The sequence below is a fragment of the Bidens hawaiensis genome, unplaced genomic scaffold (genome assembly GCF_021521415.1).
Source record: "Bidens hawaiensis isolate Kalapana, Puna unplaced genomic scaffold, B.hawaiensis_p1.1 tig00037359_1, whole genome shotgun sequence".
In the NCBI taxonomy this organism is placed as follows: Eukaryota; Viridiplantae; Streptophyta; class Magnoliopsida; order Asterales; family Asteraceae; genus Bidens; species Bidens hawaiensis.
Window position 1 is genome coordinate 75,256 of NW_027496533.1, and position 23,212 is coordinate 98,467.

General features: G+C 36.3%; 2 protein-coding genes across 3 annotated transcripts; both read right to left on the reverse strand.

Annotated features, from left to right (window-relative positions):
* Positions 1-154: 154 nt before the first annotated feature.
* On the reverse strand, positions 155-18,935 carry LOC143589348 (uncharacterized). Of its 2 annotated transcripts, none has more exons than XM_077070136.1 (35): positions 18,744-18,935; positions 17,950-18,117; positions 17,755-17,844; positions 17,518-17,654; positions 17,343-17,433; positions 17,181-17,263; positions 16,971-17,077; positions 16,376-16,528; positions 15,618-15,682; positions 14,647-14,734; positions 14,487-14,565; positions 14,293-14,401; positions 14,154-14,210; positions 13,929-14,047; positions 13,465-13,846; positions 13,197-13,381; positions 13,017-13,089; positions 12,693-12,843; positions 12,427-12,596; positions 7,148-7,495; positions 6,583-6,750; positions 6,212-6,505; positions 5,897-6,073; positions 5,500-5,763; positions 5,313-5,411; positions 4,722-4,906; positions 4,305-4,640; positions 3,269-3,422; positions 3,057-3,167; positions 1,846-2,013; positions 1,653-1,767; positions 1,427-1,585; positions 738-841; positions 604-663; positions 155-507 (listed from the first exon to the last, which is right to left on the reverse strand). In XM_077070136.1, the coding sequence occupies exons 1-35, from the start codon at positions 18,927-18,929 to the stop codon at positions 307-309; spliced, it is 5,436 nt and encodes a 1,811-aa protein (XP_076926251.1). In that variant the 5' UTR covers positions 18,930-18,935; the 3' UTR covers positions 155-306. The 2 variants fall into 2 exon arrangements, with proteins under 2 accessions (XP_076926251.1, XP_076926250.1); XM_077070135.1 differs by having other exon boundaries at positions 14,151-14,210.
* A 3,066-nt stretch (positions 18,936-22,001) lies between these two features.
* On the reverse strand, positions 22,002-22,493 carry LOC143589350 (uncharacterized). Its single transcript, XM_077070137.1, has one exon. The coding sequence runs from the start codon at positions 22,491-22,493 to the stop codon at positions 22,002-22,004; it is 492 nt and encodes a 163-aa protein (XP_076926252.1).
* Between the last annotated feature and the right edge of the window lie 719 nt (positions 22,494-23,212).

The following is a 23,212-nucleotide window of genomic DNA, read 5'->3' on the forward strand; positions in this document are numbered from 1 at the left end:
TATCTACTTCTATTAGTAAACCACACTGTCTTATTCTTTACACCCAAACATCTTACAAGGAACAGGAGCAACATCTCTATCTTTACTAGGTACATTTGTTTGTTTGTTTACCCATTCTCTTCAACATTAAAAGTCATTTCTTAGATGAAAACAGTAATTAAGCATCTAGTATTTTTCAACTATATACCACCCCTAACAATAATAAACACTAGTGTAAATAATCAAAGCTTTTGCCTCAAAACATAAACTACTTTGTTGCAGATTTTGGAAATATCTAAATGTAAACAAAAGCCGTTAAAATATGTTCTACATAGATTTGTGTTGCAGAGAGTCGATAATGTCGATGCAATTCTTCATTAATGACTTGGCCTGCTCATTCTTTTCAATCTCCCATTGATGACCAAGTTCGGTTTTAAACGCTACTTCTACTTGCACGCCACCTGCTCCATTAAACTCTCTGTACAGCTTTATCACTTCCTCAAGACATTCTGAAGCCGCAACGTGAACCTGAACAAAACAAACAGTTAACAAAATGTCAATTCTAAAATAATCACAAATTGGTATTAAATGATCTGTCATGAATATGAGAAAGAGTGGACATACTTGGGCAATCTTTATAATGGATATACAATCGATCACCTTCGGTGACAGAGAGTAAAATAACTGCAGGCAGAAAACCAACTTGTTTACTGTTAGAATCTAATAGTTACAAAGATTGTTGACTGAAATGCGGTTACCTCTGAAACCAAAGCTGAAACATCAGCTTCTTGGCTAGATTCTCTCATCCCTTCATTTATCCTTGAGCATACTTCTTTGATTGATGTGAAAACCGAAACTTTAACTGTTTACATCAAGTTTTTAAGTGAATAAGTTTAAGTTTAACTAGTATTTGTGTATTCGTGAACCATAGATTGTTTACAGAAGTTTTCAAAATGCATGTAAACCCATGGAAAAATCTGATGTCGAATACACAGTAAAATCTTCACGTTGAAAAGTTGTAATTAAATTGGCAATAAGGCTGAACGGCGCTATTTAAAAAAAAGTAATCGTGACGCGGTTATGATGAAGTGTACGTTTGTGCTTCTATAACTTGTACATTACCATTGAAAACTCAGTTTTGAACAAAAATTATATCGATGCATAGATAAATTTAAGCATGTCGCACCGGCATACTTGGAACTTTATAAAACATCGTATCTTAAAAGTTATAAAAGAAAAACAAAAAAGAATTATAAAATATTAGCGGTCCATGTGGCATAACATGATTAATTAAGAAAAATAACAGTCAAAAACTTTAGGATCTAAATGGTAAGTAATTGGAACACTTTTGAAAGTTGGTTACTATTCTATGAGATATTCCCTTCAATATATATGTATATCTATTATATAATAAATTTAAAAAAATACAACAATAACTAGTGCATACCTATCCAAGGAATTGCAGGAGCTAGGGAATTTGAATAAACATGAATCAACTCCTTTTGCCATTTGAGAGTGTCATTTAAACGAGCCAGAAGAACGCACGATGTAATGCAATCTATAATCTTATCATGAGGAACAGAAGAATCTTCTGTCTCACGTGCCTCTACATTAAGGGTCGATAGTTACAATATATAATGATTTAATTATCAATTTCAAAAAGTATATCAGACCTGTTTTGTCGGTATCATTTGACACTTGTTTGGAAATGAAGGCGGCATTGCACATTTCAAACAGTAATGGAAAGACCACACCAAAAAAGTCTGGATTTTTGAAAGCTTTTAAAACCTAAAAACATTTGTTAATCATGTTATTTCACATATCATTCATACAAGGCTATAATAATTATGTATTCGCTTTTTTTACCTTGTCTAGACAGCGAAAGCCCGCATCACGAAACTTCTTTACTTTTTTATTACATGCTGTGGTTACAATGTTCAAGATGTCATTTTCAATGGTCGGATCAGCAGCAGAAATTGCTGTGTGACAGGATGTACAAAGGGAGGATAACGCTTCCAATATATCCTCTTTTCCCTGTCAGATATTAACTTACTATTACAATTCTGGTAAATAGAAGTTTGCCCTTAAAATTAAAATAAATATTGCACAAACGGTCCCTCACATTGCGAGTTAGGTTCCCAGTTTCAAAAAATTGCAAACTCAGTCTAACCATTTGTGATAGGGTTGCACGTTAACTGCCCACACTCAGATTTTAACTAGAAAAGTAATGTCATGTGTCATTGTGTCGCTCATGTGAGGGTAATTATGTCTTTTCCTTGGTTTAAAAAGGCGCGCCTTGGTTTAAAAAGGCGCGCCTGCGCTCGATCACTCTTTAATTTTCATATTCAAAGTTTATCTGCTCCTCGATTATTACTCCCATCTTTTTTAATTAGTTCAAACTTATCTTCTCCTAATCATTACACATCTTTTTATGACTCAAGGTATGTTTTCTTCATTATTCCTTTTTACTATACATTTATACTTTCTTTATTATTAAACGATTGTGTAATACATTTTTTATATTTAATCAGCTCGTTTTTTAAGAATGTATAAGTGTTTTGCAACTTTTAAGTATGTTTTTTTATAATGTTTAAACTACATATAAAGTATTCATGTTTAGTTTTATAAATATGCTTTATTTTTAGTATTGATTAACAAGTAGAATATGCCATGTATAATTAATTTTTAGCATTCTTTTGTACTAAGCGCCTCACGTACGTGAAGCTCTCGCCTCACGCCCAGCGCTTTGCGCTTCGGTTTTTTGGACCAAAACGCCACGCCTCGCCTAACGCTTTTTTAAACCAAGGTCTTTTCAAATTTGGAACCCTAATAAAATACTTTCAAATTGCACAAATCAAACCCTAATAACATTCTCTCTCTCTCTCTCTCTCTCATGTTTGGAGAGTTTTCAAGTTAGGGTTTAAAAATTACCCTTTAAACAAATAAATTTAAAAAATGTAAAATGACAAATATACCCTCACGTAACCCTAAAAACTAACTGGGATTAATGGTGGGGACAAAATTGTCCAACCATCTAACAAATGTTTGGACTAAGTTTTCATTAAAGAAAAACCAACCTCCCAAATACGGCCGGGAACTTCTTTCATAAGAGATGAGAGTAACACTTGATGATGTGAAGAAACAGATTCCTCCAACACTTCACAGAGCTTTACAATTGCTTTGGCTGCCTATATAAAGCAATAGAGCATATTATAAAATATAATAATATTTTTATGTGCTGCTGTAAATAAGAACAGGAGCTAACAAAGAGTGAAATAAATTAGTTTACCTTTTTCTTGCTCGCCCAAGATGATGATGCAATTCCCTCGGTTATTAAAGTAACAATTTCGCTTGCATACAACTGAAGAGTGAGACGTTCACTGGTCATATTTTCTTCCCATAAGTCCTCATAAAGTCTTGACACGTTCTTGTCATCCTCAAATCTGTATTACAACCATAGTAATAGCATGACTAACAATGTAAGAAATATATTACACTCCAGTGCCTGATGTAATAGATGGCAAACTGCTCTTCCTTTTTATGTTAACATACTGCAAAGTCAGTTTTCGTGCAAATAAAGTACATATAGCAACATTACATATATAAATATGGAGAGGTTCATTACAATACACCACATTATTGTGAGAACAAAAGAAAAAACCTAAATTGTTTAATTTTTTCTATCGGTGGTTCATACCTTTTAAAACTTACTTCTTGCATACAAAGGTCTATATAATGTATATAAAAAATCATTAAACTAATGTGTTCATATATAAAAGTTTTTCATTTTTAAATGTTTAGGTTCTGTGTAGGAAATATAACTTACACATGATTTGAAAGTGTAAGATAAAATAAATGAATGCCTTTTTATACATTTACCTAAATATGAAATGCACATGTATCGGTTTTGTATATAAACAAATTTTGTTTATAATTTTTAGAATATTAGAAGTGAATAAACATTGCATTTTTACCATTCTTTTATATTTTAAATCCTGCAAAAAGCTGTCTTCTGCCTAGAATCCTCCCCTATGTATATATCCAACTCCAAAAAAACTAAACATATTTGTCCAAAAATATTCAAAAAATTTAAATTTTGTTTTTCAGGCAGCTAAAGTTTCATATATGGAGGCCTCTTTGTGATCAGAACAAATATGATATTATATGTTTGTGGACAAACACGATTTTAGTGTTTTCGAGCAAGAATGGAAATACATAACTTCAAATTTTTAGAATCATATATATGAAATTGCACAAAACCATAAAAGGCCGGCTAGAAAAACAAAATATTCAAATAGTACGAGAAACATATTTCAGAAGCTAACCTTGAAAGAAAAATAATTGGGACAACTGTCGCATAGTATCCAGTCAAGATATCAGAAGAGGTAGACGCAAAGCTTTTTAATAAAAAGGCACACGCAATCTGTGAATTTCTATCACCAGTATGCAAAGCAGCAGTTTGTTCAATAAGCTTATGAACTTGAGAAGGAGCTGCATATTTTATCAGAAAGGCACAAGCATTTGCAAATGCACGTTTGGATGTTGCACTTCTCTCCTCCTTCACCACTACAAACAGGAGCTTAAGTAGCGTGTTTGTGAACGGTTTAATACTGTCACCAACTTTTTGAACTAACAAGCTAATAAAGCTTGCAACACCAACCCTGTGCGCAATCAAACAGATTTCAATTCAGAACATGATAAGTATGTCTTAACATAGTTGCATAGGTTTCAGCAATTTATACCTGGTATTTAGCCCAACACCAGATCGAGCTAACTGAGAAAGACGAGGAATCAATTGTTCTAGTGATTGTTCATCAACAACCTCTATGCACATGTTAAGAGTTTCCCACAGCGGAGAGCCCTTTGCAATTGATATTCTTAAGTTTTCAAGCTTCTCTGTTTGTATGCCAGCATTTTCTGCATGCCTCTGTTGTGCAAAATGAAACATAGTGGTGTCATTATGCAGAGAATGAAAGAGTGTGTGTGTGTGTGTTTGTGTGTGTGTGTGTGAGAGAGAGAGAGAGAGAGAGAGAGAGAGGAAACAGAATTGAACTAAATTGAGCACTGGTGGAAAAAAGAAGCAAGAAAGAAATGGAACAATTTCATATCTCCCTCAAAACCTCACTAATTTCATATATACCGAATCAAACTCTAAAATATCAAATATACCGAATCAAACTCTAACATATTATGAATGGTTTTTAATGAAATAAACTAAAATAGGTAAGCATGATATCTTAAGTATTATAATTGGGAATATTTGATATTTTGAAGTTTGGTTGGGCATATATTTTTACATGTATATTAGTGGGTAGTTATATGATTAAACAAACCTCAACATAATTCAGTCCTTGATCCTCAAGGCTTGATAGACTTTCAAGCATGCAAACAACTAATTCAGATAGATGTGGACGGATTGCAACCCCTGCACCCTGGAAACATAGAAAATATTATAGTTATTTATTTACTAATTGCAAGATAAATAACATTTTAGTATACACAAGATAATATATATATTACCTTAGCAAGTTTTGTAACGATTGTAATTGATGCCTTTCGAATATCATCGACTTTACTCATAATTCCATCAGTAAGTAACAAAGGCAAAACAATATCCATTGCTTTTCTTGCATCAGAAATTTCTGTTAGAGAAATGTCACACAGCCTTAATGTTAACGAGGTAACAGCACGACATAGTCTTTCCCCAGCAGTTCTAACAGTCTCCTTAATATCATCCATCGCACGGAATGCAGCTGTCCATATGCTCTTTAAATGCTTACCAACCTACAATGCAATTGTACAAAAAAAATGAAACTTTCATTAAATCAGTGTAATAAACATCTATCTTTAAAGCTCAAAATGTGATCAAAAGAACAATTAAAACCTATAAGTCTAGTAAAAATATCGAGTATAAAACCTGGTCAAATTTACGCCCTTGAATTAAATCTGCAAGAGCAAGACAGGAAGACTCGCGGGAACGCCAAAGCCTAGATCCACATTGCACTAAGAGATCTTCAATGATAAGATCCAAATATTCATCAATGGTTTTTTTGGAGTCTGCAACAAGTGCTTTCCAGATATGCGCCATCGCATCCTATAGTAATAAGCATCCAAATAAATACAAAAAGAAAACATGACCGTGTTTCACAGATGATCAAAAACTTTTAGCTTATACATATGTATAACAAAAGACATAAATACCCTTGAACATAGACTATTGAAGTATGCATACCTGCACATTTTTGTCAGGGTCATACTGGTAGCGAACAAGCCTTGGAACCAATTGACGGAGATATGGTTGTAGTGCATCCCCTGCCAGCTTGGCAACCTTTGAGAATCCAAAAGCTGCACCTCTTTTTGAATTCAAAGAAGCTTGATGATTAGCCAGATCCATGAACTTATAAACCAGGTCTGGTTGTCCCATCTCATTTGCAAGACTGCAGAGCTCCTTATAAGTACTAAGTTTCCCTCCACTAAGGTTTCCACCGATGGATCCTTCTTGGAATACTTCTGTGTCTTCAGCGAGCTGAAAAACCATATCAAAAGTATATTAATAAAAAAAATAATATATAAATAACAAATTGACTAACTTTCAAGTGTTACCTTCACGGCTCTTTTCCTCTTTCCGGTACCAGTGAGAGTGCCAACTAACGCGTTTACCAAATTCTTCTTCATTGAGGCATCACCAAGTTCATAAACAATACTTAGGCCTTGTGATGCCAGTTCTTGTGTGAGTTCATTTTGCTCGCCAATTAGGTGTGAAAATGCTTCCTGCAATAAAAGAGAATGGAAATTGATACCAGTCTTGGTTTTAAAATGTGCACATCAGGTGAGTGATGCACTGTGATTCCATGGTGCGAGGATGATGTGCCCTAAATCTAATAATGTGTGATTCGCACATTTCTGAGTTTTAGTGAGTGCCTGCATAGGTTACTTAAAAGACTTGTTTTGGTTATGCATTAATTTATTTATTTTAATCTCTAAACTTTTAGAGTTTAAAAGTTAACAAGTTAAAATATTGTCGTACAAATAATCTCTAGTATTTTTTTTAGTAACAAGTGTCTCACATATCGACTTTTTGGATCAAAATGCATGAGAGTGAATCGTGCATACTAAAACCAAGATACAATTATAAGATCAGAGCACATATCTTATCAAATATTGATACCTGGATATCTGGAAGTAATTTCTGAATTGACGGGTGACGACCACAATACATTGTCAGTGATACTAACCAAACAGTTCCACTACATCTCTCTTCTTTTTTGGTACTGTACAGTAGACTATCAAATAGCTTTTTAGTAATCATATCTCTAGCAACTACATGGTACTCTTCATTTCCTTCAAGCCCAATAAATTTAGCAGTGGGCCCATCTGAGGATATATCCACCATTAAATAATTTGAAGTCATGGAGAGTGAACTGTAGTCGGTTTTCAGGATCATATCAGTAGTCACTGGAACACCGCCCCATATGAATGAAAGAGCTTCACCACCAGCAAAGAGAACATCCTCAACCTGCTCGATTGAGACTAAACTTTAACTTTTCACATAAAAAAAGTAAGGGTTACATATTGTGCTTAGTAAGTTGTAAACTTGGTTAATTACATATATACCTAACCCAAAATTTTAATTACATATATCCACTTCCTAAAATTGGTCAATTGCATATATACCCTTCTTTAAAGATAAATATCACATATATACCCATGTCAATACATTTTATTAAAAATAATTTATAAAATGACTATTTTACCCTTATTTTTACCAAAACTATAGAATTACCTATTGACCCATTTCTTAACTAGTTTTTTATTTTTCTTTTTTCTTTTTTAAATAAATTTCAGATTTTGTTGATGTGTTTACGTTTTTATTTTACTCCTGTAGGGGTATGGTACTAAAACCCGGTTCTACGACCCTGAATCTATTATGTTTGGCCTATTTTATCGCATGGACTAATACAATGTTATTGGGCCGAGGGGGTTTTGTGGAGGTAACCCTAACTGGGCTAGGCCCATTAGGGTACCATGATGGTGGCCATGAGACTCTATATAAGGAGGTCTCCACCTCCTTATCATAGGTCATGCTCAGTAAGAGCCACCACCACTTTTTGTGTCTGTGAACAAGAAATCCTCAGGATATCTTAGCAGTCGCCTCCACACCCCCGAAACCATTGCAGGTCTCGACATTGCAGGTCGCCGGCGCAGCCGCAGAAGAAGAAGAAGAAGAAGATCAAGACGTGGTTCGTTCATCTCGAAAATCCGTGGAAACATCGTCATGGATCAGGTAAGATTCATTTCGTGCTTCGACATTTTGGCGCCATCCGTGGGACGGCAACGAACTGCCCTTCGATCTTCATCTCGGCTGTCAGATCTCTCCCAAGAAAAACGCGGATCTGGAAGTTTACAGAAAAAGGCTTCAAAGCTTGTTCTATTTAAAGCTCAAAAAGATCCATAGATCTAAAAAGAGGCTTCCAGATCTGGGCAAGAAGGAAAATCCGTGATTCGAATGATCAGATCTCCGAATCTGTGAATCTGTGATTCAGGATCTCCGAATCTGTGATGGTTTTAAATCTGCTCCGAATCTTCAGATCTGTCCAGATCTGATTTACAGATCTAGGTCTAGATTACAGACCTGGATTTTAGGTCTAAAGTTGCAGATCTGACTCTTAAATTGCAGATCCAGAAGTTACTAGACTTCCGCCGCCATGTACGCACGCCCGGGGGTTCTCACTCTGCAGCCGTGCATGTGCCGCCGCGGAAACCACCATCTGGGTTTTGCGCAAGAGACCTTCGCCATGCACACGCACTTGCGAGTCACCACTCTATCGCCGTGCATGCGCGCATCAGGCTACGCGCCAAAACTTCAAGGTTGGGAATCCTCCTAATATCCCATATGGCTACGCGCCAAGGTTGGGAATCCTCCTAATATCCCATATGGCTACGCGCCAAACTTCAAGGTTGGGAATCCTCATAATATCCCATATGGCTACGCGTCAAGGTTGGGAATCCTCCTAATATCCCATATGGCTACGCGCCAAGGTTGGGAATCCTCCTAATATCCCATATGGCTACGCGCCAAACTTCAAGGTTGGGAATCCTCATAATATCCCATATGGCTACGCGCCAAGGTTGGGAATCCTCCTAATATCCCATATGGCTACGCGCCAAACTTCAAGGTTGGGAATCCTCATAATATCCCATATGGCTACGCGCCAAGGTTGGGAATCCTCCTAATATCCTATATGGCTACGCGCCAAGGTTGGGAATCCTCCTAATATCCCATATGGCTACGCGCCAAACTTAGGGGTTGGGAATCCTCAAACCATATGTTCACGCATCACATATGCTCACGCATATTACACATGCCTACGCATCACATGCTTACGCATCACATGCTCGCACATGTCACAGTCTACACGCACGCGCACGCAACATCTGCGCGTGGCGCATAACACAAAACCAAAAGTCTACGCGCACGTGCATGCAACATCTGCACGTGGCGCGTGACATAAAGTAGCTCGTAAGCCGCCTCACGCGCAAGCTCCACTATTATTACAGCTCATAAGACGCCTCGCGCGCAAGCTGTTATTATTCTTACAGCCCGTAAGTCGCCTCACGCGCAGGCTTTTTTATTATTCACACAGCTCATAAGACGCCTCGCGCGCAAGCTGTTGTTATTCTTACAGCCCGTAAGTCGCCTCACGCGCAGGTCTTTATTTTTCACAGCTCATAAGACGCCTCGCGCGCAGCTGTTATTATTCTTACAGCCCGTAAGTCGCCTCACGCGCTGGCTTTTATTATTCACACAGCTCATAAGACGCCTCGCGCGCAAGCTGTTGTTATTCTTACAGCCCGTAAGTCGCCTCACGCGCAGGCCTTTATTTTTCACAGCTCATAAGACGCCTCGCGCGCAAGCTGTTATTATTCTTACAGCCCGTAAGTCGCCTCACGCGCTGGCTTTTATTATTCACACAGCTCATAAGACGCCTCGCGCGCAAGCTGTTGTTATTCTTACAGCCCGTAAGTCGCCTCACGCGCAGGCCTTTATTATTCACAGCTCATAAGACGCCTCGCGCGCAAGCTGTTATTATTCTTACAGCCCGTAAGTCGCCTCACGCGCAGGCCTTTATTATTCACAGCTCATAAGACGCCTCGCGCGTAAGCTGTTAGTATTCTTACAGCCCGTAAGTCGCCTCACGCGCTGGCTTTTATTATTCACACAGCTCATAAGACGCCTCGCGCACAAGCTGTTGTTATTCTTACAGCCCGTAAGTCGCCTCACGCGCAGGCCTTTATTTTTCACAGCTCATAAGACGCCTCGCGCGCAAGCTGTTATTATTCTTACAGCGCGTAAGTCGCCTTACGCGCTGGCTTTATTATTCACAGCTCATAAGACGCCTCGCGCGCAAGCTGTTATTATTCTTACAGCCCGTAAGTCGCCTCACGCGCTGGCTTTATTACTTTCACAGCTCGTAAGTCGCCTCACGCGCTAGCTCAATTATTATTTTCAAAGCTCATAAGACGCCTCTCGCGCGCAAGCTTTATTACTTTCACAGCTAGTAAGTCGCCTCACGCGCCAGCTCAATTATTATTCTCAAAGCTCGTAAGACGCCTCTCGCGCGCAGGCTTTTATTATTCTCAGCTCGTAAGACGCCTCTCGCGCGCAGGCTTTATTATTCTTAGCTCGTAAGTCGCCACTCGCGCGGGCTCTATTATTATAGCTCGTAAGTCGCCTTGCGCGCCAGCTTCATTATTCTACAAGCTCGTAAGCCGCCTCACGCGCCAGCTTCATTATTCTACAAGCTCGTAAGTCGCCTCGCGCGCCAGCTTCTTTATTATTTTACAGCTTGTAAGCCGCCTCACGCGCCAGCTTCATTATTCTACAAGCTCGTAAGTCGCCTCGCGCGCCAGCTTCTTTATTATTACAGCTCGTAAGACGCCTCGCGCGCCAGCTTCTTTATTATTACAGCTCGTAAGTCGCCTCACGCGCCAGCTCAATTATTATTCTTATAGCTCATAAGACGCCTCTCGCGCGCAAGCTTTATTACTTTCACAGCTCGTAAGTCGCCTCACGCACCAGCTCAATTATTATTCTTATAGCTCATAAGACGCCTCTCGCGCGCAAGCTTTATTACTTTCACAGCTCGTAAGTCGCCTCACGCGCCAGCTCAATTATTATTTTCAAAGCTCATAAGACGCCTCTCGCGCGCAAGCTTTATTACTTTCACAGCTAGTAAGTCGCCTCACGCGCCAGCTCAATTATTATTCTCAAAGCTCATAAGACGCCTCTCGCGCGCAGGCTTTTATTATTCTTAGCTCGTAAGACGCCTCACGCGCAGGCTTTATTATGCTACAGCTCGTAAGACGCCTCTCGCGCGCAGGCATTATTATTATTTTAGCTCGTAAGTCGCTTCTCGCGCCAGCTTCATTATTATTATAACTCGTAAGTCGCTTCTCGCGCCAGCTCCATTATTATTATAGCTCGTAAGTCGCCTCACGCGCGAGCTTCATTATTATTATAGCTCGTCAGTCGCCTCGCGCGCAGGCTTTTATTACAACATGTCACCATCATGAAGAAAGCCTCTCAAAACTCAGACAATAAAGACAAGGCCAAAGAAAAGGGGAAAAAACCGCCTCACACCTTATAAAGTCCAGCGCTCCACCTAGACGCTTGCGCGCCCAGGAGCAACACTGGACTTGGGGGGGCTTGTAGGGGTATGGTACTAAAACCCGGTTCTACGACCCTGAATCTATTATGTTTGGCCTATTTTATCGCATGGACTAATACAATGTTATTGGGCCGAGGGGGTTTTGTGGAGGTAACCCTAACTGGGCTAGGCCCATTAGGGTACCATGATGGTGGCCATGAGACTCTATATAAGGAGGTCTCCACCTCCTTATCATAGGTCATGCTCAGTAAGAGCCACCACCACTTTTTGTGTCTGTGAACAAGAAATCCTCAGGATATCTTAGCAGTCGCCTCCACACCCCCGAAACCATTGCAGGTCTCGACATTGCAGGTCGCCGGCGCAGCCGCAGAAGAAGAAGAAGATCAAGACGTGGTTCGTTCATCTCGAAAATCCGTGGAAACATCGTCATGGATCAGGTAAGATTCATTTCGTGCTTCGACAACTCCTTTACTTATTACTTTTTTTATATACAAATTTTTGATATATAAATGTAAAGAAATAAAAAAAAACTATTTGTAATTTGTTATATTTTTTTAAATTCACTCTAGATATTCAAATTTAATAGATATTAATTTGTGTAAAATAATTTTCATTATTTTCATCATGTATGAATACATGTAACAAATATTCTAGATTGGCAACTGAAAAACATTATCCTTGTCATGAATATTGCAAGTGATTAGAAAGGGATTGAGACTAAAACTGAACTTTTCACATAAAAAATAGATACGAGATTAGAAAATAGAAATTGATTTACCTTAGACCGTGCAAGACTAAAGATTAAGTCAAGCGCATCACTGATAATGGTAGAAGACGATTCCTTTACGCACATATGCCCCAAAGATAGAACAATTCTTTGATTTGCTTTGATATCATCACCAGAGAGGATTTTGCTTAACTTTTCACGCAGTAATGTCAAAACATCATCTGAAGTTGAAAAGATAAAAAATTAGTCGGGACCCACATGGATAAAAAGAATTTTATATGGTCCCCAAGTTCCACTTAAAAGATTTCAATATTCACCTGTGCCACAATCGTGAGCTAACTTTGGAAGTGGGGAACAAAGCCCAATGTGACCTAACCCTTGCATTGCAACAGAAGCTAATGTAGCAGTCTCGGAATTGACTACATCAACTAGACATTTCAATGTATCTTGGAATAATGAATCCGTGATCTGCAAATAGTTATACACATATCTTATAAAGATTGAAGCAAAAGACAAGTCAAGAGAGATAGAGAGAGTAAACTGAGTGGTTTATAGTTTTGGGATTAGTGTTTAGGGTTTAATGATATAGTGTTTAAATTTATAGTGTAGGGTTTAGGGATAAAGTGCTAAGAGGGACTTACAGTAGGGGTTCTCAACAAACAGTTTGCAGTAACATATCCAAGAGCACATATCATTCCATGCTGAATTTCAAACCTGATAAACAATATTAAACCCAATCAGTAACTCTAACTTTGAGCAACGATTACAATTTGAAGGAGACCTGTAAGCATAAATAATTTATTATGTCGCGATGCACAAACCTTGATTTCGCGGATCCTTTGATTGACGAAATGAGTTCATGAACAAGATCAGAAGCAGCAGGCAAAGAAAGACCACAAGACGCAATTCCAAGTAGGCGAGCTGCACATTCCCGTGTGTCTAAGTCCACATGGGCTAGTAAATGCTTTAACCAGGGCACTCTGTTGGCATATCTTGAAGCTAACATCTAAAATCAAACAATGTTTATCATAATTAATAAAACATATAAGAATCAAAACAAGGCATCAAATCAATGTACAAATAATATACCTCAGGAAAGTGAGATCCAATTTTGATTAAAGTTTTAGAGGCAGTAGCATGCAAGTCCACAGAACCTTCGTGCGCCATTGCATGCTCTAACAGCAAACACATGTGACCTAATGAAGACACAAACTCAGGAGTGCTTTCTGTTGCTGTGTTTTGCTCCACATCAGCCTCAAAGCACTGTAACAAAAACCTGATTGCAGCAACATATGTTTGGGATGGAAAAAGAAGTCGTTCTTCCCTTATTTTACTGGATTCTAACAATTGAGGCTGTTGTTTAACAATATAGTTTAGCATGTCTGTAAGTTTAGGGTACTTGAGATTTATGTTTTCATTAGTGGATCTTCCTTGATCTTTACCAAGGAAGAGACCTTCCAATGCCATCTCCCTGTAAAAAAGATTAGCATAATTAATATATTCTGAAAATACAGTTGAAATTAAAATGTTTACATAAATAATGTTTAACAGACCTTATATCCAGTTTAGTGTCTGCAGCACCAAGCATACAGATAAACCGGCTTGGGCAATGCTGTGAGTCAAATAAAGTTGTCGCCCATCTCACCGCACAAAAGCGTACTTCACCTTGTTCCTTGTACCAATAACATAATAGATTCAAATATTAGTAAGAAAAGAAGACCCCAAACATCATATAAATAAGAGAAATGAAGAATTAGCATGTTAATGAATTGTACTACTTGAGCATTTTCCAGCAGAAGTGACTCTAAATCATTTAAGACTGTTATTGGCGCATCCTAACAATAAATCAACACAGGATTAAGAACTCATTCTATTAGAAGTAAAATAAGTAATGTGTGATTTGGTTGCAAGTCATACTCTATATGCAATAGCAAGAGAATTGGTTGCTTCTTGAACAATTAAACGAATTGACGGCGACTCTAATTTCAGAGCATTAAAAAGCCGAATAGCCATGTCAGTTTTATCTCTGCAGAATATATGTGCACCATTATGCCATAAGTCCGTGATAATAATCGAAAGCAAATGACATGAGAGAAAAATAGAATAAACACCTGAAAAGTTGAGGCAAGCGCTTTGCAAGCAATCCAATTGCTTGGTAAGCAAAGGTTTTGGTCTCCCGTGCAATTGAGTCTATGATGAATGAGATTATAAACACGCGAATTATAACTTCTCATATATACCACCCAAAAGACAAGGTTTTCACAGAAATACCTGATTCTGAACCAGTAAAACCATCTAGGGACTTGAGTACGCCACCAAGTATAACAGGGCCCATAAGTTTGAGTTGATCAATTTTGGCCTGTATATTTTTAAGGTAATGAAGTAAAAAATGTCAAAAGACATCAAAAAAAAATTTTAAGAGAAATATCACCTAGAGCAGCACTTAAATAAACCAAAGATATCAAAAGAAACACCGTTTTATCATTTTTAAAAAGCAAACAGACATGCATCCAAAGTAAACAATTACAAAACAAGGTAGATAAGGTTGTATTCTCGTATATGTATCCAGATAAGCATAATCTGGTTGAATGATGAACTATAGGATTATCGTAAAAGAAACAGCAGATCTCTCTGGTCATGGGCATATTGGAGAACAACAGCGCCTCATGTGCTAGTAACACAACCGTATTTGGATGTGAATAATATTTTTGAGTCAGCACACAACAAACAAAGTTAGAGTTTATTATGCTATTTTGTAGGTCTGAAAACTGATATATCAAACAATGAATCCACCTCCTAACCAACTTCCAGTATTGGTACACCGTCATCAATCTCCATCACTATGCATAATAAAGCTAAAATCTTTATACCATACACTCATACAGATAAAAAGTGACTATTCAACAAGCTTTATATCATAAGGTCATGAACTACATATGTGGCGACCACAATCAACAATGTCAGTGTGGATTGTGGAGTAATGTGCACATAAGACAAACCTAATTGATGACATGGCATCTTAAAGCTGTATTCAATAGACTTGGTTACTGAATCTAGGATTTCAAAATTGAAGATCACACATTAGAGATCCAGATTTATGCACTTCAATTCCTTTGAGATGATTATTTTCTACTTAGTACAGACAACAAATTCTCTTCATGTGGTATCATCCATAATAATTTGTGTGGAACAATGCATCATAAAAAGTTATTCAAAGTAATTTGATAAGAAGCATCACTTACATGCTTAAAAACCCATACAGTGAACTCCATTCCTAATTGCTTTAACCTTGATGTGGTACCATTTCCTAGAAAGAATGTTTTCACATTGTTAACATATTAAACCTAATAATAGACAGGCAATCAAATAAAACATTAATGTGAGTGTTCACAGTCAAGAGAAAGCAGTTTCTCATTCAATCTTTAACATGAATACAAATATAGTCATATGCAAAATGATCCAAATATTAGGTTTGTTAAAAAGTAACATATGCCAAAGTATCATTGCTTTTACTCTAAAAATTGACCAATAACACACTTTTTAATTAAAAGATCACCACAATATGAAGGTCTAGAGAAGTAACTTTCAGTTTGGTTAAGAAATCTATTAAAAGAAAAACTTATAAGGGTGATTACTAAATCAATGAAATGGTCTCCAATTATATATTGATTAAGCTTATCCGCCTCACTATATGATTAAAAGAATTACCACATGCAAATAATATGTACTGTTGTATAACCAGCATCGAGGTGCAGAGCATGGTAACTACTTATATTCAAATCTTGATACATTAATGGGTGTATTACACGATTCATGAGATTACTAGTATAGCAAGATTCAGTGCTAGACATAAGTGTATGTATACAAACTTGCAGATGAAATATCTCAATGAACAAACCAACAATCTACATAGTATAGCACATGGATGCATATAAATAAGCGAAAAAAGCCACTTTGGAGCTTGAAATACTAAAAAATACATAAACCAAAAAACACATACCATATATGCAACCAAATATGCACTGTAATGTTGAAGGAAAACTATTTGCTGCTGTGACTGACCGGCAAAAAGCAGACATCAACCTCACTCTCAAAGCAGGATTCCCGGGATTGACTCTTGAATCTGGAGCAATATGTTCAGCTCCAACAGTACCTGCACAACAAAGATCCCTGTGCTTTTAATATTACCCTATGGTCTCTCAATCATGTAGCAAGAATCTCCAAAAAGTTGGTGTAATCACGACTCACGAGCAGTTAAGATAATTTAACCATTCCAACAAAGACAGTATTGTGCTGGAATACATGGATAACTAAATGCATGAAGAATCCTAGCCAAACTGTAGTGACAAAATGGTTCACAAAAAAGTGTGTAATAATGAACACAACAATCAATCAAGATGCATTCATTTTCAAAGGATCTTGTCTTTAATCAAGATGCTAGTTTATAATTCACTGTACTATTCATCTACATCCAAAAAAACCTTTAAAACTAGGGTAACAATTTTAAGATTGACGCAAATATGGATTACTTAATACGTTTTCTATATTAACATGCTAGTGTAGATCAGATAGCAAAATGGTTCAACTTTTCATACCATTGAATAGCAAAAACAGCCTATTTATCAGCTTGGGGTCCTCCAAATGTACTCCAGAAGCTTTCTTCTTCAAAAGTTCCTCGCCTCTCTTTATTACAGGCTCGTGTCTGAATAAAAAATACCCAAAAAATGAGCTCATCCTTTGACAAAAACTAAAAGTTAATACAAAATTTGAAATGATTAATAATTTACGGGATAAAGAGCATGTACCTGTCTGCACATGCAGCAACATAGAGAGGATATACAAGTTCAGCCGGCAGCTCCATGATATCTACAACATTTAACAAACCCAACTACAAAACAGAAGATAAGGTATATAAAAACATCAACAATTAGAGTATCTCAGAAAAAAACTAGGATTACTAGTTTCACCTTTCGTACTAGAAGCATATCATGATTCAGTGGAGTCTTCCCCATCACACGATTGCTTTGAGAAACTGAAAGACCGGGTGGGGCTCCCCCGCTGAAATATAAATAAGTTATTAGGATTATTGATGATATTAATCTCAATAAGAAAAAAGAGGTTTAAAACAAATTGGATCTAAACCTAGCAGATGGTGGTTGATACAAAAGCATATGAAGACAAAATTCAACAAACAACTCTCTGTCTTGAGATCCAGTAATGAGTCGATACTTTGCAGCAATTTCATCACTAATTTTACTTGGGTGACATTCACCGATCACCTAAAACAAATTGTGTACATGAATCATCAATCATGCATATGGTGACCCGTGACTAACAACTATATACACAAAAATTCTTAGAAAATAGAAGTAAACATACCTTTAAGACAATTCTCAAAATTATATCTTGGTGTTGCGAAGGAAGCTTTGAGATGTTAGCTATCATAGTTGGCGCAATATTTTCCTTTTGCTGAATGTAGGCATTTAAAAGGAAAACAATTTTCAGAAAAGATTTGGAAACAACTTCCCGATTAATGTAAAAACAAGCTCATACAACGAAGCTGCTAATACAGACCTCTTTGCTGACACGATCGATTGCCATCTCGACATAGACAATGGAAAAGTTTCTAACCATCAAAGCAGCATTATCTTCCATATACAAGTGCCATAACTCTTCCAAAGGCAGACCTATTTGTTGCTGGTGTTTAACTCTCTTGTTGACATGGCTTAGAATTTCCATTACCTGTTATAACCAACAAAATGTCAAAATCTGACATTATTGAGCTGTGGAGAATAATAATAATAATATATAACAATGTTGTTTCTGATAACGCCCTGCTTGCGGTGCGCGCATATAATGTATATATGTGTGAACCCTCGGGTGGGCAAAAGTAAAATTGCACTAATTTTGACGTTATTTTACTAATCTCGTGAAAATAACGTTAAAAGTGGCGGAAGGTTAATCAGGCATCATGTGGTGGCGTTGATAGCCGAAAGACAAGGGCACATGCACCGATCAGCCGGTGTCCCGATGATTGAGTGCTATGTGCCTTATGTCCAAGGCTTGATGCAAAACTACTATCGAGCCGGGGGTCTCACCGGAAGCAGCCTCTCTATCCCTATGGGATAGAGGTAAGGCTGTCTACATCTTACCCTCCTCAGACCCTACCATAGCATTGCTATTGGTGGGATATACTGAGTACGATGATGATGATGATGATGATGATGATGTTGTTTCTGATACTGTAATTGAGCAAGCTAATTAACATAGTAAGCAATCAATCAGGTAGGTAGGTCATGAAGAACAGGACTAAAACCTAATTATTACTATTACAATTATAGGAAAGTGGATAGTAATAGTATACCTACCATGGTTCTGACGGCGGATGAAGAGCGAGAGAGGGAGGAAATGGTGAGAGGAAGTAACTTGGAGAGCAAGTTTTGGAGTTTGGAGTCATCGCACAGCGCCAGTCGAGTCAGCATTCGATCCAGCATCTCTTCCATTTCAGCATCCGATTTAACACCTGCTATTGAGGATCCTGATGATGCCGCCATTGTTGCAGAGGATTATTATTATTATTATTATTATTATTATAGAATGAGAGATGATTTTAAAGGTTGCTGCCTTTGTTTGACCTGCCTCCCTCGACAAAACTCTATTTGTTTGGTTTTGTTCCTTCCTCCAACTAACTAACTCTTACTTTTAATGTTATTAATTAACAATTGCCTCCTTTACAAATTTAATTAATCACATTTTTATAAAACTTATTCTTTCTCTGTTGTGTTTGATGGGATGAGATATCGGTACCGTATTTATACCCGTATCAAAAATCTTTAAAATTTGGTACCGACTAGTACCGTATCGAACTTTACGTGTACGGGTACTTTCAGTGTGGTACCCGTTTTAATACCACTTTGTTTTTTTCTTTTTGGTTTTAAAAAAATTCTCCACTGAACTTGGTACCAATACCCATACCATATAAACGGGTACGAATACATGTATTTGAGAACAAAAAAACTCATCCGAAGTGGAGAATAAGAATGGACACGGAAAATTAAGTATAATAATAGAGAGAAAAGGATGTGATGAGTTTTACCTAGAGAAGAGGTTGGTATTTACAGCGTCACCTGGTCTATGAGTTTGATCTTGAAATTATATTTCGAGGAACATGCGATCAACATTATGGAACTGATTATGCTTACGTAAGATGTTAAATTCGTTTTGGTGTTAAGAGTCTTAAAACAACATAAATGGCATTTGTCGCTATAGTTGATTACACTCTTTGATGCCTCTGACATGTACTTTTAGGGTTTTGAAGGGATCTTTGTTCTCGGCGGTTTTCAACGAAAATGGATTATTTTGGAAGCCTCTAAACACCTTGATATAAATTTTATTCAAAAATTGAATTGTATATAATAATGTACAAGTCACTAAAAGCAAAACATACAAGTCGACAAAGCTGCTTTAAGTATCGATTTTTTACGTTTTCTTTTCGTTTTCCTACCATACCTTACAAAATATGACATTTTATAAAAAAAATTTAACATTATGAGTAAAGGTTTAGGTCATCTATAGTGTCACTAAGACTACCCACTATCACAACCCAAACCAACCCAACACAACACAACTTTTTATAAAAAAACTAATTTCTCTCTTATTCACCTACACAACCCAACCGAATCCAATATTTCACTCATTATCACAGCTCAACCTAAACTAATATTTTATAGTAAATATGATTTATAATTATTGTTTATTATATAATAAAGATTAAAAAGAAAAAAATAAACTAATTAATTATTTATATTTGATATAAAAACAGATATAAGTTTTAAAATAAATAAAATTACTATAAAATTAAAAACATTAAAAAAGCACATAGCATTAAACATAATCAAACATCATTAAACATACTCACACATAAATAAGATACAAATAACATTAAATGTACTCGAACATTATTAAACATAATCGCACATACATAAGATACGAATGATTTTATGATTCGTCACTAGAAAACATTTGTAATATTTACTCAACCAGGTCATTTTTTAGAGTCTTATGAACTTCTCTATTACGAAGTTGTTCCCCGTTGGTCATATAATTTGATAGGCTTGCAATTGTTCAATAGGGTATTGAAAAGGTTGTTCATCATCTTCCACGAATGTTCTTCACTGATTGGTAGGTTGGTCACTTATAAACTCAGATGGATCATAATAATGAAGATACATGTCTCGCTCATCCTCAACGATCATATTATGAATGATTATACATGCAATCATAATTTAATATCATATCATTGTCCCACACAAGACATGGGTGTTGAAGAAATGCAAAGCGAGCTTGTAGAACTCCAAATGCTCGTTTAACATCTTTTCTAACGGCCTCTTGATGTTTAGCGAACAACTTGTGCTTCCGAAGCTGTGGAAAAGTTATTGACCTGACAAAGGCGGCCCATGAAGGGTATATGTCATCATTAAGATAGTATGTCCTTTTATATTTTTTTCCCATTCACGACATAACTAACGTTTGGTGCGCCACCTGGCAACATCTTCTATAATTGCATGTAACTGGTGTTCCGGAAAATGCATGACATATCCATAAGTCATACGATGCAACATCTTCTATAATAATTGTTGGTTTACTGCTTCTACCTGCATATTGCCTAGCCCAAGCGGTGGGACAATTTTTCCATTCCCAATGCATACAATCAATGTTGCCTGGGAACCCACGTTCTTCCCCAACATGGAATAGTCTTGCTAAGTCATCATCGTTGGGCAGGGCCAATTGGGCTTGTGCATGCTGTGCAGCCGCACAAGGCTAAAATTCTAGAGGGGTCATAACAGTTTTAAACAGCAGCATCAGGTCCAACAAATCCAAGTAGAAACTTCTTTTTAGCCTGGTCCAAAACTCTAAATAATTTAGAGCAAATGCATAAGCCCAAATAAAAATTTCGTGGTGGGCCCATATAATTTTAATCTATCCACCCTCCACTTCTTTAGTATTCAAAAATAAATTATTTTTGGATTTATTTCCATATCATCACATTTAATATTTTGGATATATTTTCATAATTTCATCACAATTTACATAATTTTGTAGGTAACGAGTCACAGACATGGTAGTGTAGTACATTAACATTTGAAAAAGAACGTGATCGCGTCATGGGAATCTTTTATGTAACTAAAAACCACAAATAATATTCACATTGATATAATTATAAAAGGGTTTCGGTGTATACATAGGGCTATATTGCATTTTTATAATGTTGTTTTTTTGTCATTCTGGATTCTGTTTACTTGAAATTTAAAGCAAACTTTGTTTTTGTGAAGGGCCAATTACGAGGCATTGTTATAAAATTATGACTTGAAAGTTGAAATTATTTAATTAGGTTTATCTACTTTTGAATGCACTTGATATGTTTAACTATTTGAAAATTTAGCTACAATAATATTATTTTGTTTAATGTTAATATGTTATCACAAATATTGTTTAATTATTACTTATTATATGTATAATTTTATATCATGGCTCATTTTTTTTACTCGCACGGGGTCTATGAGAACCCACGCATTCTCATGGACGGCCTTTTCGTTGGGCATTCGAAGGTACTGGTGACTGAAGCATTAAATAACTCCTTCTACGAACTTTATAAGAGCAGCCCTTGTTGTTGTGGCACTCATTCTCAAATATTCATCATGCACATCTGCTAATGTATCATACGCTAACACATGTATAGCTCTAGTACATTTCTGGAATGGTGAAAGACATTGTCTACTTGTGGCATCGCGTATTTGTTGAAAATACATGTCATTGGTTGTAATAGCTTCCACAATGCGAAGGAAAAATGGTTTTCGCATGTGAAATCTACGCCGAAAAGTTGCTTGTTCATATGTTGGGTTTTCAACAAAGTAATCTTCTATCAAACGTGCTTCGCCTTGCTCGCGTTTCCGATCACAGTATCTCCTTGATGTGTTAGACATGTTTATGAGTAATTCACACATGATGACATTAAGTTTAAATTGTAGATCTACTTGAAAAGCTTGTTCTTCCCATTCATTACACTCACTCAAACTCGATGAATCGGAACTCTCAAACGAGTTTTCACTGTTGGACATTTTAGTTTTAAAAATGAATAATTCTGGATGGACATACACCTTTTATACAAAAAAAATAATGTTAGACATTAGTTAAATTTTTATAATATTATAAAAAGATAATGTTAGATTTTTTTTCTAAAAAAAATCCAATTATCCAACAAATATATGACAAATGGACACTAAAGATAAGTTAAATTACTAGATAATCTTGGATATATATAAATTTATAATAGCAAATAGAGAAAATGTAAGACATTTTTATATCTGTAAAAAATCCAACGATTCAATAAAAACTTGACAAATGGAAAATAAAGATAGGTTAACTTTTTTATTAGATAATCTTGGCATATAAAATTTTATAATATTATATGGAGATAATGTTAGATTTTTTTTATCTATAGAAAATCCAACGATTCAATAAAAGCTTGACAAATAGAAAATAAAGATAAGTTAAAACTTTTTTATTAGATAATCTTGACATATAGAAATTTGCAATATTATATGGAGATAATGTTAATTATTTTTATATAGAGAGAATCCAACGATTAAAGCGAACTTGACAAATGGAAAATAAAGAGTTTTCATAGTGTTGATTATTCTGGTAATTTTCAGAATCACCAAGATTCGTATACATATTTGAAAACTGATCCATGATTGGAGAAAAGAAGTATAACTGGATGTAAAATCTTTTTACAATACCATACCCTGTATATAGAAAAAATCATAAGTTTATAATT